A 17,577-nucleotide genomic window follows, 5' to 3' on the forward strand; every position below is an offset into this window, starting at 1 on the left:
GAGAGAAAAAGAAGAGCCAGGCCGAGGTTTGCTAAAGACCTTAAGGATTGGACTGGAATAAGGACATCTCTGATGAGTCTAATTTTCAGCTTTTCCCCTCATCTGGTCATCTAATGGTTCGTTGGAGACCTGGAGAGGCCTGCAAGCCACAGTGTCTCGCACCCATTGTGAAATTTGGTGGAGGATCTGTGATCTGGGGGTGCTTCAGCAAGGCTGGAATGGGAGGGCAGAGCTTTGTTTCTGAAGGACAAATGAATCAAGCCATATGCTTGAAAACTTGCTTCCTTCTACCCTGACATTGTTCCCTAACTCTGAGGATTGGGATTTCCAGCAAGACGGTGTTCCATGCCACACAGCCAGGTCAATCAAGGTGTGGATGGAGGACCACAAGATCAGGACCCTGACATGGCCAGCCCAATCTCCAGACCTGACCCCACTGAAAACTTCTGGAATGTGATCAAATGGAAGATGGATGGTCACAAGGCATCAAACAATGCTGAGCTGATTGAATTTTTGCGCTAGGAGTGGCGTAAAGTGACCCAAGAGCAATGTGAAAGACTGGTGGAAAACATGCATGAAACTTGTGATTGAATGTCAGGGTTATTCCACTAAATATTGATTTCTGAGCTCATCCTAAGTTCAAACAATAGTAGTATTGTGGTGTTTAAAATTGAATATGATCTTGATTTCTATGCATTATTCAAGGTCTGAAAAAAAAAAAACACTTCATCTTTTTTGTAATTTTGACCAGTTGTCATTTTCTGCAATTAAATGGGGAATTAAAAGTGACAGTATTTTTATCTGGAATTTGGAGGAAATGTCAGTAGTTTCTGGAATAAAACTAAAATGTTCATGATCTTCAAACGCATACCTATAAATAGTAAAACCAGAGAAACTGATAATTTTGCAGTTGTCTCTTAATTTTTTCCAGAGCTGTGTGTGTGTGTGTGTGTGTGTGTGTACACAGTGTCTTGCAAAAGTATTTATCCCCCTTGGTGTTTTGTCCTGTTTTTCGCATTACAAGCTGGAATTAAAATGGATGGGGGGGGGGGGGGGGGGGGGGTAGCACCATTTGATCTACACAACATGCCTACCACTTTTAAAGGTGCAAATTGTTGTGTGTGTGTTTTTTTTTTTTAATTGTGGCAAACAATAATTAAGATGAAAAAACAGAAATCTGGAGTGTGCATAGGTATTCATCCCCTTTTGTATGAAACCCCTAAATAAGAGCTGGTCCATCCATTTAACCCTCTGAGGGTATTTTCAGATACTAATGATTTTGGCATACTCTGATTTTGTTGTCAATTTCAACAAATCTAAGTAGTATTTTCAAAGTCATATGACTTTTTTTGTATTCAGCACAAGTTCAGCTACAATAACATCTGTGTAGTATGGATGTCATGATTGTACCTTAAAAGAAATTACAGATAAATAAAGATGTTATAAAAAGCAGTTTTAGAACTGTATTGGAATGTGTGGAAAAACAAACATCACCTTACCCATTGTGATGAACTGTTTTGATCACTTGAGGCGATTCTGTTCAGTCTTACGAATGTATCAAGCACAAAAACTTAAATCTGCTCCATTGATTTGGACAATTAACTGGCCATCAAAAAATATATGTCCTATTGTTTTGGGATAAAAGGGTTGGCAGTGGGAGGGGTATTCAATGAGAAGAGTAAAAAATTCCATTCCATTCAGTGAGAAGAGTGAATAGCCCTCCCACTGCCAACTCTTAATCCCATCAGGTCAAGTGATCAAAACAGTTTGTCACAATGGGTATGATGTTTTTTCACACATTCCAACACAGTTCTAAAACTGCTTTTTACAACAGCTTCATTTATCTGGTATCCAACTCTATTCAGTGTGTCTTGCAGGCTTGTACGACTAGAGTCCAGGACTTGAGTTCGACTCGTGCCCTAATTTTAAGGACTTGTGACTTGACTTGGACTTGAGCACTGATGACTCGGACTCATGCATTAACTGCATTCAGATTTGTAAATTGGAGACGAGGACTTGGATTTTTTTTTCTTTACTTTTTGTAACATGCCATAATAATTTGGCATAAGAGATTTATATCTACATTAATTTTTATACTAATTTTGTGCAAGAGAATGGACGTTCACCTGTTCATACATCATGTTCAGGAACAAACTAATGTTAATGGTGCTAAAATGCCTGGAGGGAATGCCCCTAGGATTGTCAGCTTTGCTTATACAGACTTCTTGTGCAGTGGGAAAAAATGCCCTGCTGTGTGTTCCATGTGTAGAAGAATTATCGAGGAGACAATGGGGACAATCTCGAACTTCAATCATCATTTGGCAAGATTACACCCAGAGAAGTAAGTGACATGCTATGTTCATTGCTCTGTCGATAGCAGGGCTTGCTTGCTGACCAATGAACTAGCTAGTGTTAACCCTCTCATGCTATTTGCCCTGTTGATAGTGGGCGGGGCTTGCTGAGCGATGAACAAGCTTTTTATCTGTAACCTATTAACTAAAATGGGGCAGTCAAGCAGTAACACTAGTCCAACGCAGTAGCAGAGACGGTATCACATGAAGGCAGCAACAGCCACTGTCAAATGGTGCGGTTGGAGTCTTGTTCTCAGACTCTACTTGGATCAATAATGGACTTGACTCAAAATTTTCTTTAATGACTTGGACTTGAACACTGGGGACTTGAGACTGGACTCAGACTCGAGGTTTAGTGACTCGACTACAACACTGGTGTCTTGAAATGAACTCTTGTACTATTTTACTCAGTTCAGAGCCACAACCAACTCTGTTACACCATTACTCTGTAATTTTGCTCCCACTCTTACTCTTAATTTTACTCTCTAAACTCAGAATAGAGCGAAATTATTTTTGAGGAAAATACTTTTAACTCTGGAAAAATTGCTCAGTCATTTTTCCTGTGTATGCACTACAGCACATGCATATCAACTGATGTGCTCAGAAGAAATATTTACACTTACCCGAGCTGATCTTCAGCTAGATAGAGCTGAAATAAAAATAAATAAATGAAGGCACCACTTATCAGTGTCAGTTCTCAAGATGGAATCAATTTGCTGTCCTGAATCATGAATTGAATCGCTGTCCTGAATCATCTGAAGCACGTAAAATCCGTGTGTCATCTCACAACGTTTTACCTTGAAACAGGTAGCCTAAACTATGGCTGACAGATTTTATCCTGTTTACGGTGGGCGTTCCCACCACGAAAGAGAAACCAATCGAAACCAAAAGAGTGAAAGTGATCATCATGTCGTTTCCATGTGAATAGTCTTTTATGAATGCGTAAGTGGGCACTCAGTGCTCCGACTCTGGTGTGACGGAGTAAGGTGACAAATTTTGTGTTTCATCTAATTTAGGTAATTTAAAACATTATTTTATATATTTATTTGGCAGTGGGCACATAGGAAAGTGGAAAGTATAAAGTTTCTGTCAATATGTTTATCATGCTTGTATGATGATAACTTGCAAAGATATAATTATCTAAATACATGACCTACTCAGTCTAAACCTGCCGAGCTTTGCTGGCGAAGCTCTCGACCCCAGAGGGTTAATTTCATAAGTCACATAATTAGTTGATTTATTGCACACAGGTGGATCTTAAAGTGTCACATGATCTGTCACATGATGTCTGGATAAATCCACCTGTTCTGAAAGGACCCTGACTCTACAACACTAATAAGCAAGCAACATGAAAACCAAGGAGCCCTCCAAACAGGTCAAAGTTGTGGAAAGGTATAGATCAGGGTTGGGTTATAAAAAAAAATCCCAAACTTTGACTATCCCAGGAAGCACCATTAAATCCATTTTAGCAAAATGGAAAGAATATGGCACCACTACAAACCTGACAAAAGAAGGCTGCCCACCAAAACTCACAGACTGGGCAAGGAGGGCATTAATCAGAGATGCAACAAAGGCCCCAAAGATAACATTGAAAGAGCTGCAAAGATCCACAGTGGAGATGGGAGTATCTGTCTGTAGGACCACTTTAAGCCATACACTCCACAGAGCGGGGCTTTATGGAAGAGTGGCCAGAAAAAAAGCCATTGCTTAAAGAAAAAAAAATAAAACACATTTGGAGTTTGCCCAACAGCATGTGGCAGACTCTCCAAACACATGGAAGATTATCTGGTCAGATGAGACTAAAATTGAACTTTTTGGCCATCATGGGAAGCACCATATGTGGTGCAAACCCAACATTTCCCATCACCCTGAGAACATTCGGAGAGTGAAGCATGGTGGTGGCAGCATCATGCTGTGGGTATGTTTTTCATCTGCAGGGACAGGAAAGCTGGTCTGGATTGAAGGAAAGATGGATGGCACTAAATACAGAGCAATTCTGAAGGAAAACCTGTTTGAGTCAGCCAGAGGTTTGAGACTGGGACGAAGGTTCATGTTCCAGCAGGACAATGACCCTGAACATACTGCTAAAGCTACACTGGAGTGGTTTAAAGGGAAACGTTTAAATGTCTTGGAATGGCAGAGTCAAAACCCAGCCCTCAATCCAGTTGAGAATCTATGACGTAACTTGAAGATTGCTGTACACCAACGCAACCCATCTAACTTGATGGAGTCGGAGCAGTTTTGCCTTGAGGAATGGGCAAAAATCCCAGTGTCTAGATGTGCTAAACCCCAAGAGATTTGCAGCTGTAATTGCAGCAAAAGGTGGCTCCACAAAGTATTGACTTTGGAGGGTGAATACCTATGCACACCAGATTTTTTTTTCTCCCCCATCTTAATTATTGTTTGTGTCACAGTAAAACAACAATTTTCACCTTTAAAGTAGTAGGCATGTTGTGTAAATCAAATGGTGCTAACCCCCCAAAAATCAATTTTAATTCCAGCTTGTAATGCAACAAAACAGGACAAACACAAAGGGGGATGAATACTTTTGGAAGACTGTGTGTGTGTGTGTGTGTGTGTGTGTGTGTGTGTGTGTGTGTGTGTGTGTTTTTATATATAATTATTCTCTCACAGTTATTCCACGAAATCGAGTCATATATGAGCTGATAGCCGAAGAGGCGTGTAGTGCTGAGTTAGCTATAAGCCATGTACGATGAGATTGAATGGAATAACTGTTTTATTCTATCCATATTCACTGGATTTTTAGAAACAGAGCATTTTTATTTTTTGCAAATTCAATAAATAAAAACTTTACGCAAAACATCTGACAAAATCGTTTCTGCTTTGAGTGTAAACAAACCAGCAAAATGACAGTAGCAATTTGTGAAAAATGCTATAATAATAATTCTTGAAAAATAAAGATATGTTCTTACCAGGGCGGCACGGTGGTGTAGTGGTTAGCACTTTTAAATGCATTTATCACACTTTAGGCATAAGGCCCTAGCTTCCTAGTGCTGTTTATTTTATGACAACATGGATAAGGACTCTTATTTAATTTTGAAGGCATATAGCCCTTAAGTGTAGTGAATTGTATAACGGTATAATTTTATTTATATTTGGGTTATGTTTGATAGTGTAAATATTTATTTGTGAATATGTTGCATATAACTTTGTGTATTTGTGTGTTCCATAGCCTCTCAGTACCAGACCTCACACCAAATATCGGCCTCTTCTGGTATTTCTTTGCTGAGATGTTTGAACATTTTCGTTTCTTCTTCATCTGCGTGTTCCAGATTAACATCTTTTTGTATACCATCCCCCTATCTATCAAGCTCAAGTAAGAGTTGAGATCCTTTGATTAGAGTCATATTTTGCATCTCGACTTGTTTTGCATGTAACTTTTTTTTTTTTGTGGATAGCGGATTCAGCCTTGGGGAAATGTTGTTGGAAATAAAAGACTTTATTGATAATGGGAGAAGAATTATTTGCCAAAATGCCATTATTTTTCTAAGCATAAGAATCCATAAAGCATTCATATAACAATATAATATACATTTTGAAGAACCACAGTGGACAGTAGTGTATATTGTTAGAGCACCCTTCATGAAAGCTTTTATCTCACCGCATCAATGTGAGTGACAAAAATGAAGAAGGCTGTGGTTGACAAGTTTTTTTTTTTAAATTAATTATTAATTTGAGAAAGCAGTTATACTTTAAACTAAATTAAATGAAACGGATTTGTGACTTACTGGTTTCAGCCATATAAAGAGACTTTTTGAACAATATGAAAGAACATGGGTATTTTTCATATTCTTACCCAGTTTACTGTCTGGGTTTTTTTTTTTGAAACAGGGAGCATCCAGTATTTCTCATCTTCATGCAGATTGCCATCATCTCCATCTTTAAATCATACCCCACTGTCGGAGACATAGCACTCTATATGGCCTTCCTGCCTGCCTGGAGCTACCTTTACAGATGTGAGTAGCAGTGTCTCAAGGAATTGTGTCTTTGGCCAAATTTAAATGGATTATTAGATTCCGCGAGCAAACGCAGCCAACAGGAAATTAGTTTCCACTCCTGGCCATTCTAGATCTCATGAAAAACACTTTTTCTTTTTGGAAATTAATAATGATTAGTATGAATACCAGAGGTGATTTAAAGGAAATTGCATGCACTGATTGATCAAGAGGTTCTAACTATTTCTCGATAATCACCTCGAGTGACTCAACGAAATGGCGGCCAATCGCTTAATCACCATAAGTGAGGAAGAATTACAAATTATGAAAGAAAATGCTGTTCCTAAAAGCACCAAAGATCCTACGACGTTTGGTCTAAAACTATTCAAAGGTAAGGTGCAATTGTGATTTTATCTATTTCAAAACAAAGTATTTTATGTGATTTGGCAAAAATAAGTCACACAAGTTGGCGTGTGCCTTTATTACATTTGCATGCTACTTTTGAAGATTGAAATAATTTTTTTTTTATGTTTAAATAATCACCTGTGTATTTATACTAAAACAGTTATCTGCCTCAGGCTCAGTGAATATCAGTGAATAAGAACCTTGATTTCGTCTCACTTATCATTCACCAATGTTCACTTTGCCTTCTTCAAATAATTGTCAATTATAATTAATTATTTTTATGTACTTCTGGATTTAGAATTTACTTTAAATTCTCCAACTGTAATGTGGCTAAGGACAAGTTAAAACAGTTAGCATGATCTTGTTCTTACTAATGGTAGATTTCATTTAATATTAATTTTATGACTGTAGCCTTTGTGGCTGAATAGTTAATTCAGGAAGAGAGAGTTACAGTGGTGCTTGAAAGTTTGTGAACCCTTTAGAATTTTCTATATTTCTGCATAAATATGACCTAAAACAACATCAGATTTTCACACAAGTCCTAAAAGTAGATAAAGAGAGCCCAGTTAAACAAATGAGACAGAAATATTATACTTGGTCATTTATTTATTGAGGAAAATGATCCAATATTACATATCTGTGAGTGGCAAAAGTATGTGAACCTTTGCTTTCAGTATCTGGTGTGACCCCCTTGTGCAGCAATAACTGCAACTAAACATTTCCGGTAACCGTTGATCAGTCCTGTACACCGGCTTGGAGGAATTTTAGCCCATTCCTCCATATAGAACAGCTTCAACTCTGGGATGTTCGTGGGTTTCCTCACATGAACTGCTCACTTCAGGTCCTTCCACAACATTTCGATTGGATTAAGGTCAGGACTTTGACTTGGCCATTAGAAAACATTAAATTTATTCTTCTTTAACACTTCTTTGGTAGAACGACTTGTGTGCTTAGGGTCGTTGTCTTGCTGCATGACCCACCTTCTCTTGAGATTCAGTTCATGGACAGATGTCCTGACATTTTCCTTTAAAATTCGCTGGTATAATTCAGAATTCATTGTTCCATCAATGATGGCAAGCCGTCCTGGCCCAGAAGCAGCAAAACAGGCCCAAACCATGATACTACCACCACCATGTTTCATAGATGGGATAGGGTTCTTATGCTGGAATGCAGTGTTTTCCTTTCTCCAAACATAATGCTTCTCATTTAAACCAAAAAGTTCTATTTTGGTCTCATCCGTCCACAAAACATTTTTCCAATAGCCTTCTGGCTTGTCCACGTGATCTTTAGCAAACTGCAGATGAGCAGCAATGTTCTTTTTGGAGAGCAGTGGCTTTCTCTTTGCAACCCTGACATGCACACCATTGTTGTTCTGTGTTCTCCTGATGGTGGACTCATTAACATTTAACATTAGCCAATGTGAGAGAGGCCTTCAGTTGCTTAGAAGTTACCCTGGGGTCCTTTGTGACCTTGCCAACTATTACATGCCTTGCTCTTGGAGTGATCTTTGTTGGTCGACCACTCCTAAGGAGGGTAACAATGGTCTTGAATTTCCTCCATTTGTACACAATCTTTCTGACTGTGGATTGGTGGAGTCCAAACCCTTTAGAGAGGGTTTTGTAACCTTTTCCAGCCTGATGAGCATCAACAAAACTTTTTCTGAGGTCCTTAGAAATTTCCTTTGTTCGTGTCATGATACACTTCCACAAACATTTGTTGTGAAGATCAGACTTTGATAGATCCCTGTTCTTTTCCTCAATAAATAAATGACCAAGTATAATATTTTTTGTCTCATTTGTTTAACTGGGCTCTCTTTATCTACTTTTAGGACTTGTGTGAAAATCTGATGATGCTTTAGGTCATACTTGTGCAGAAATATAGAAAATTCTAAAGGGTTCACAAACTTTCAAGCACCACTGTACATGGAGAACCTTGGAATCAGCATTATGAAATATTAGTGAATGAAACGAGTTCATTTTGTTTTGTAACATGTCCAAAAATGTCTTACTGCGACTAAGCATGTCATCTATTGTAAATTGAAAGATTTTCATTTTTTCTCAAGTCCTGAGGAACATCTTCCTGGTTTCCTGCATTTTGTTGGCATGTTCAGTCCTCTTCCCTGTACTCTGGCATCTTTGGATCTATGCTGGCAGTGCAAACTCAAATTTCTACTATGCCATCACACTGCTATTCAACGTTGGACAGGTAAGTAGGTTTCGTCCTTCATTTTTTTTATGCCTCCGCCACCGTAAGGTGCAGGAGGCATTATGTTTTCGGGTTGTCCGTCTGTCCATGCGTCCGTCTGTCCGTGCGTGCGTGCGTGCGTCCGTCCGTCCCAAAACCTTGTGAACGCGATATCTCAAAGGCTAATGAAAGGAATTTCACCAAACTTTCACCATTCGTGCGCTTTGGGACAAACATGAACTGATTAGATTTTGAAATCAAAAGGTCTAAGGTCAAGGTCACTGTGAGATCAAATGTCTGTCCGAAAACCTTGTGAACACAATATCTCCAAGGCTGATACAAGTAATTTCACCAGGTCAAGATTACTGTGAGGTCAAATGTCCATCCCCAAATCACAACTTAATAAGGCATGTAGTCTACCGGGCAGAGGCATCCCCATCGACGCCGTTGGCGTCGAGTTCTATCTAGTTTTTTTTTTTTGGATCAAAAATAACGTGTAGATTTTAGACACGCAACAAATGGAAACAAATGCTGGCAGTGCCAACTCAATTAAATAACTGAGTTGCCCACTACTTAAAGGTACTGACTGCAAAGATAAATTTTGTTTGGTAGTGCAATATTAAAACTGGATTTAATATAATTAGTAACCACACAATTAATAGCTACTGCTGGAGAGAATAACAGCACTAAAGCTGCAATGTCTAACACAGTAAGAGATGCTTGTGGATGATCTTGTGTTAATCCTCCATTCGGAATATTTCAAGCACTTGTACATCCTTAGGTTTGTGCCTTTAAACTGCTTTCCTTCACTCAATCCATCAGTTTTCAAATGAGTTCAAATCTGTAGACTGTAATGGTCATTGCAGAACACAGATTTTCTGTTCCCACAAACATTTCTGTGTTTTCATTGTATGTTTGGGTCATTATCTTTGTTATAGATCCATCTATGGCCATGTCTTAACCATCTCCCAAAGGTACCCAAGTTTTGCCATAAATTCACGATGCTATCAATTTTCCGAAATGCCCCTGGACCACTAGTTTTTAAAAAAAAAATTAAAGGATCCTTGATCCACCACCATATTTTGAGGTGTGTGAAGCGAAATAAATATTAAACATTTAAATCTCAGCATCAGACCTGTGAACATTTATGTATTTTGTATAGGGTCTCTGAATTTTAACATCCATGTATGCTAGAAAGAGTAAAAACACAATAATATGCCAAACAAACAGTCTGTCTTATTTTTTTTTTTCATAATAAGCACGTCAGATGAGACATTCAGCATATGAATCTGGAACATCTTAGTAAGTGGAAAAACCTTAAATATAGTTAGATTTAATTAGTATTTCCTATTATGGGATTAAAATATTAAATATAACACAGATGTGGTTGGGGCGGCATGGTGGTGTAGTGGTTAGCGCTGTCGCCTCACAGCAAGAAGGTCCTGGGTTCGAACCCCGTGGCCGGCGAGGGCCTTTCTGTGTGGAGTTTGCATGTTCTCCCCGTGTCCGCGTGGGTTTCCTCCGGGTGCTCCGGTTTCCCCCACAGTCCAAAGACATGCAGGTTAGGTTAACTGGTGACTCTAGTGACTTGTCCAGGGTGTACCCCGCCTTTCACCCGTAGTCAGCTGGGATAGGCTCCAGCTTGCCTGCGACCCTGTAGAAGGATAAAGCGGCTAGAGATGATGAGATGAGATGAGATGAACACTATTCCTTTCTGTCTGTTTCACTTATAGCTTGAAAGTCTTGTTCCACTGGCAGCTATTTTTGCTCATTTTTCACATTTATTTTGAGAAAGAAGCAATATTTTCTGCCAGTAGAACAATACAATTTAAAGCTTGCAAGATATTTTCACTTGGTAAGATGATGTTGGTTTGGTTTGTTTTTTTAAAGTAAATGATTGATAGTCTTGCCCACTTCCCCGTCTCACTTAAGTAATGTTTTTGTTTTTTTCTGGTGTTCTTGTCTCCACTGATTTCTTGGCTTAAAAACATCCACTGACACCCTTGCTTTCTGTCACAGGAAACAGAAAATATTGAGTTCATTAATCTGAAATAAAATCTATCATTGTATGTTCAACTTGGCCCACATATAAAAAGTGCTGTATAATTCCTGTGCTGTTCATTCAATTTGGAGGTAAATACCTTCAAATTAAAGCTGAAATCTGCACTTTGAGCTCATATTTAAGATTGTGTTTAGATAATTTATTTCAGGACCAGTATACTGTGGTAGACAGGTAAAATAACAATAACTTTTTGTCTGTGTCTACATATTTACGGACCTGACTATGTCCTTACCGCCCATTCACTTTGACCTGCAAATGTATTTATTTATAACATATATAAAAAATGTATGTAACTATTTGTACATACAAAAGAAAGAAAACGAGAAATAAAAAAAAATAAATAAAAATAAAGAGCTAAGACATTACAAAACACCACACATTGTTTGAAAAAGGAGTGGGAAGAAGTACAATACTTTTTTAATTTCCCACCCCTTTTTAACTACCCCGAAATCCAAACTACATTAATACACCTATAAAAATATATACCATATATACACTTCATGAATATCTGTATAAATATATAATTACAAGAATAAATATATACTACATACCATACGTATATACACTTCATAAATATCTATATAAATATATAATTACAAAAATATATACTACATACCATATACACACTTCATAAATATCTATATAAATATTTAAAAAAAATTTTATATATATATATATATATATATATATATATATATATATATATATACACACACTTCATAAATATCTATAGAAATATATAATTACAAAAATAAATATCTACTACATACCTATCCCTGTAAATATAAATATATAAACTATCCCCATAAATAAATATATACCATATACTAAGTTAGTTCTAATATAACAATCAACCCTATTCTATTTATAGATTTATCCCTCATCATCCTCCGTTAACATACTTCCTCTTCCATATACTTGTTTAAAAATATTTTTTGTACCTTTTTTTAAACAGATTTATATTTGCACTTTGTTTAATTTCTGTCTCCAGTCTGTTCCATAAAGTCACCCCACAGCTCGATACGCACATGCTTTTCATATTTGTTCGAACCTTTGGTTTTTTAAAATTTAGGTCTCCCCTTAGATTACATCTCCCCTCTCTCTCACTAAACATTCCTTGCATATTTTTTGACAATAGATTATTTCTCGCTTTGTACATTATTTGTGCTGTTCTGAATTTGACCAGATCCATAAATTGGTGTGCCCCATAACTGCACAATGTCCGCCTTGTCCACTATTGCAGGCATATAAATAACCTGTTGTTCTCAGAAAAGACATTACAGGACACAAAAAATGAATTAAGTTTTTCGTTTCACAATAATAAATGTGTGTGCTTATTATCTTTTGTGTGTGTGTTAGATTCTACTCATGTCGGACTACTTCTACGCATACTTACGCCGGGAACATCACCTGAGCCAGGGGCTGTACCTGCAGAGAAAGGATGGCAGCGAGGCCACACTGGTGTTAAAATAACCTCAAAAAAAATAGCAGCTTGGTTACGTCTTCTCTTCCTCCACCCTTCCCTGAACTATTTTTTTTAACCTTTTCCCCCTCTACTCAACTTTCATTTTGGAAAGTTAAAATTTCTGTTTATCATTAATCTGGAAAATCCTTCCACTACCATGCCATAATAAAAATAATAATGAAATCGAGTACTACAATGAATGACTGACCAGTTTTTGTTTAATAGTTGTAGGAAACTCGGTGAACCATGATGCTTCTCACAGTTCTCTAAAACTCTAAATCCATAGTGCTTGGTGTTGGGGTTCATCTAAATCTACACCATCAACTCGGTTAAATGGATGTTTACTCGTACAACTTATGGTTAATCATTCCCACAGGTTCAAGGTAGTGGAATTTACCACCACTAGTCACATGTTCCCCACCATAGATGGCGTCTTTTTTGTGTTTAAGATTACAAAATTCAATGTCTCCTGGTCAGGCATAATATGATAGTTAGTCAGCAAGTTGGTCATCCTGGTCCAGTTATCAACAAAACACACTAATCTTGATTTCTCCCAAGGTAAACAACAAACAAGTGTCAAAATAAAACTTAAATAACTGCATCTGTTGTGAGCAATGTAATGTCATCTCTTTACTGTCAGGAAACTTATGAACATATACAGTAGTTTTTATTTGAAGTAATGGGTCATTGATTTTGACAGACTCAAAATTTGAATTCAGGGTTTCCACCAAAGCCATGCTTCTAAAATAGATGCTATTTATCTACAATGAACAGAACTTATGCTATAATATTTGCCCCTAAGTTTTGTGCACCAGTCAGTGCGTTTACATGCACATAGAGAAAATCGAATTTCTGCCGTTGCTCGACTGAAATCGAAGCTCTAAATGGCATGTAAACACCTTGTATACCCTATCGAGCTACGGAGTCGAGCCGCTTACTTCATCGCTGCCCCTTCCGGAAGTGACGAGACCAAAAGCGGGAAAAACAACAGCCTCGGTCGGCATGACAACGAATCATGACAACGGCATGAATCTTTTCTTTTTGTGGCATTGTTTGCACTGTTAAAATTTAGCTCACTTACTGTATCACCAAATACATCTGTACAGCTGTTGCATAGCTGTGAATTGTGTACATAAACAAGTCATTGTATTTGTGTGTGTGGTGTGTGTGTGTGTGTGTATGTATGTATGTATATATATATATATATATATATATATATATATATATATAGTGTGTGTCCAACATCTGAAGAATGTCTCATCTCATTATCTCTAGCCGCTTTATCCTGTCCTACAGGGTCGCAGGCAAGCTGGAGCCTATCCCAGCTGACTATGGGCGAAAGGCGGGGTACACCCTGGACAAGTCGCCAGGTCATCACAGGGCTGACACATACCGTAGGTGGGGTTTACATTAGACCGTATCAGCGGATCATCAGATTAACGTTTTTAAAACGATTAGTGTGCACACAGCAACGCCAATACACGATTCGCGTGCACACAGCAACGCCAATACACGGATACGCTCAGCTCCGCAGGCATCCTGCGCTCCAAATCACTCCGCCCTGAACAGCGAGTGCCCTCTGTAGGGTGCGCACTCCGGCCCTGCGCAGCGCACGAGTAGTGATTCGGGACTGAGCCGCTGTGTGTGTGATCCCAGTGCATATCGGGCATGCACGTCACTTACCACTTGCAAGTGGAAGGATGGCAAGTCTAAAGACAATCATAACTACACAATGGGCAGTATTTGCATCAGTATTTGCAGTATTTTCATACTTTTATACCCTTTAATGAAAGGTGATACAAAGCGGAAGTCCGTGCCGTTTTTCAGCAGTCGCGTCACATGACCAACGCCAGCGAATCAGGAAGGTGGATGTCACAGTGACGTTGTCCAATGACGACGCCAGCTAGAGCTCAGCACAGCGTATCCGTGTATTCTCAATGTTTACACAGCACCGGACCAGACACGATCTGGATTGAACACGTGGACCCTGGCGGATTCCCGTTTCCAGGCGTTTTAATGTAAACGGACAGTGCATCCGCGAAGAAAACGAGACAGATACGGTCTAATGTAAACTTGGCCATAGACACAGACAACCATTCACACTCACACCTACGGTCAATTTAGAGTCACCAGTTAATCTAACCTGCATGTCTTTGGACTGTGGGGGAAACCGGAGCACCCGGAGGAAACCCACGCGGACACGGGGAGAACATGCAAACTCTGCACAGAGAGGCCCTCGCCAGCCATTGGACTCGAACCCAGGACCTTCTTGCTGTGAGGCGACAGCGCTAACCACTACACCACCGTGCCGCCCCTGAAGAATGTCAATAAAAACAAAACAATTGAACTTTTTGTGTGTTTATTAAGACATAAGTTAAATTGTAAGCAAAAAAAAAAAATTGTAAGCAAAAAATGGACTTTAGAAAAATATACAATTGTGCAAAATAAGTTGTCTTACAAAACAGTGGTCTGCGCAGGACAGTTTGTAGCCATACAGTCAGTTAGAGCAAGCCTAACAGCTTGAGCACGGAACTGCCAGTGTTGCCAGATTGGGGTGGTTTTAAGTGCATTTTGGCGGATTTGAACATGTTTTGGGCTGGAATACGTCAGCAGTATCTGGCAACACTATAGCTCTTCTTCATGACGACAACCGGAAGTGTACCAACACGATGGGGCGTGTAGCGCCACCTGTGGCTCGGGTGCACAATGCACCTTGCACAATAGCCCGATTTCACTTGTGCATGTAGGATTGGATTTCTCTGGTACCCCTGCTGGGACCCTTTGCTCGATTACCGACAGTAGCTCGATTTGGATGTGCATGTAAACGTACTGATTGTACTGTATCCATTGTTATGGTTATTTTAAGGGGGAGTTTGACCCATGTGGGAAGTGGAGGGAATGTTTCTAAGTTAGATGAAAACACACCATGCAAATAAATAATAGGTCTTAAATAGTTTGATTTGTTCTGTCTATGGCTATAGTAGGATGCTATTCCTAATGGCCAGGGGGTGGAGGGGAACCCCAAATAATTATACTTGGTGTATTTTGGGGGTATCTGTACTTTACTTGAGTATGATTTGAAATTTAATACTTGTACTCTTAATTACATTTTAACATTTTTTTTAAAAACCTACTTTTTACTCCTAACATTTCTATTTGGATCTTTAAAGTTGTCATTACAAATCTTGAACATCTCTTTTCTCATCCAGCCAATGGCTATGTGCTACATGTCAGCAGAATAGGATTCTGCACATTTACTCAGAATCCTACCAGTTAACCATCTGCAGTGTCCTTTTCATGTTATACAATATAGTTGATGCTATAGCATGTGCATCTGAAGATGTATAAACCACCAGACGGCTGTGTTGAACATGGGCTTCAGACTTTTTATTATTTTTATATATTTGAAAAGTTAGACTGATCTGCAAATAGCATATGCTAATCGAGGTGGATTGGTCATATTAAACGTTACAGCTACATTAACTAGGGACACATTTAAAAAACATATTATAAAAGCTTTGTAAATATATAAAGATATCATATTTAAAAAAAATACAGGAAAAAATTAATTATGATCATTGTCATGAACGATTTCCACAGGGGGAAAAAAGATATAAAGAAGATAATTACATTGTGTGAAAAGAGAAACATATTATAGGTATCATTGACCTGTGGGAGGGATAAAAAAAAAAAGCAAACTTCAAACTTTGTACATTTTTAACAGCTGTGTTGATGTCAGTAATATCAAGATAGTCATCATATTGTTTAAGTATACTCGTAAGAATGGCATCCAGTTTCATTTTTAATCTTTTTTTTTTGGGGGGGGGGGGGCGGCAGGGGCAGGTCTTGTAGAGAAACTGGTATTGCATTCCATAAGCTTGCACCTACTCTTGAAAAAACACACACAAAATATAAATTTGTTTTTTTCTTCCTCTAACCTCAAGCTTTTTTGATATAGAAACTATGAGATGCCGAAGATCTAGTATATCGGGTACATGGGGATAAGCCCCTGGCCCTACCTCACTAAAATGTTTCCATATGCTGAAGTTAGCAAAGAGTCTCATAATGTTAGTTATTTACAAGATTTATTCTGATAACTCATGAGGAAACTGTGTAGTATCAGTCACATATGTGGCCAGGAAACTTGCGTGGTGTTTTCAGGCAAAATAACATTTCTAAAGATGCCTTGACTTGCAAATTTGACTACTTTATGCAAAAAATGTAATATTATGTTCTTTATTGAAAATACTGTTTGCCTGAATGATGCCTTGTCCCTAATGCCATGTGCAGCACTTTGGTGACATTAATATGAAAACTAATATAGTATTTCACTAAGCAATCTATAAAATACATCAATTAGTAAGAACATTTGTCCTTGAGTGTCTTATCATTGATGTTTTCCTATAAAAATGCTTTTATTTTGAAATAATACAAATTCAATCGGAAGTTTTTCCTGGGTCCGCATTCAGGAAGAGGAGGGGCCATTGCAAAGAGCACATGGTGAGTCCATGCATTGTTTCCAAAAGTGTATACATTTCTGTTTAGTTTCTTCATGTGAGGCCTTTGTTGGTGTTAGTCAGTTTAACATATGGGGAAAAGATTTTGAGTGAAATATCTTATTACATCACACAACTTGTTAATGGTTTTGTGAAATTAATAAAGAGACTGTGGAGTCCATATTGGAAAAAGCAGGTTTTCTGTCAAATTGTCATTGGGCGTTATCATTGGTGTTACAGATTTGCTTGTAACGCCAATGACCATCAGTGATTCTAATTACATAATTTTTATGAGGCTTTTAGAAATATTCAGAAATAATATTATGAAAGATAAATTTTTGTTGTTATAGTATAATGATCAGACTATTTGTTTAAATTTTGGCAGGCACAGCAAGGTTAAGTGGAGCACAAAACCAGAGGGTGTACATGATGCTTAGGGATGTAGACACTTTATATACAGCACTTTATATATCACCAGAAAAAGCAACAGAAGTATATAGGTAATAAAGTGACCATGACAGAAGAAGAGCTTGTTTCCCAGATCAATGACAGTATGTGGTTCATAATTTGCTTTACAGTATTTTGATATACTGAAATTTGAAAAGCCTGGATTTTCTTATCCACATCTGTTGTCATAACGTATGATTTTACTAAATGT

At 38.1% G+C, this 17,577-nt stretch overlaps 1 protein-coding gene across 1 annotated transcript in view; it reads left to right on the forward strand.

Annotated features, from left to right (window-relative positions):
* Window positions 1-12,619, forward strand: part of pigu (phosphatidylinositol glycan anchor biosynthesis, class U) — a 78,127-nt gene extending 65,508 nt beyond the window's left edge. The window contains exons 9-12 of the mRNA XM_060919185.1: window positions 5,545-5,688; window positions 6,204-6,328; window positions 8,775-8,917; window positions 12,318-12,619. Of these exons, the coding sequence (XP_060775168.1) occupies window positions 5,545-5,688; window positions 6,204-6,328; window positions 8,775-8,917; window positions 12,318-12,431 (526 nt within the window). The 3' untranslated portion in view covers window positions 12,432-12,619. The remainder of the gene's footprint in view (window positions 1-5,544; window positions 5,689-6,203; window positions 6,329-8,774; window positions 8,918-12,317) is intronic.
* Window positions 12,620-17,577: the final 4,958 nt, after the last annotated feature.

This window comes from Neoarius graeffei, chromosome 4 (genome assembly GCF_027579695.1).
Source record: "Neoarius graeffei isolate fNeoGra1 chromosome 4, fNeoGra1.pri, whole genome shotgun sequence".
NCBI lineage: Eukaryota > Metazoa > Chordata > Actinopteri > Siluriformes > Ariidae > Neoarius > Neoarius graeffei.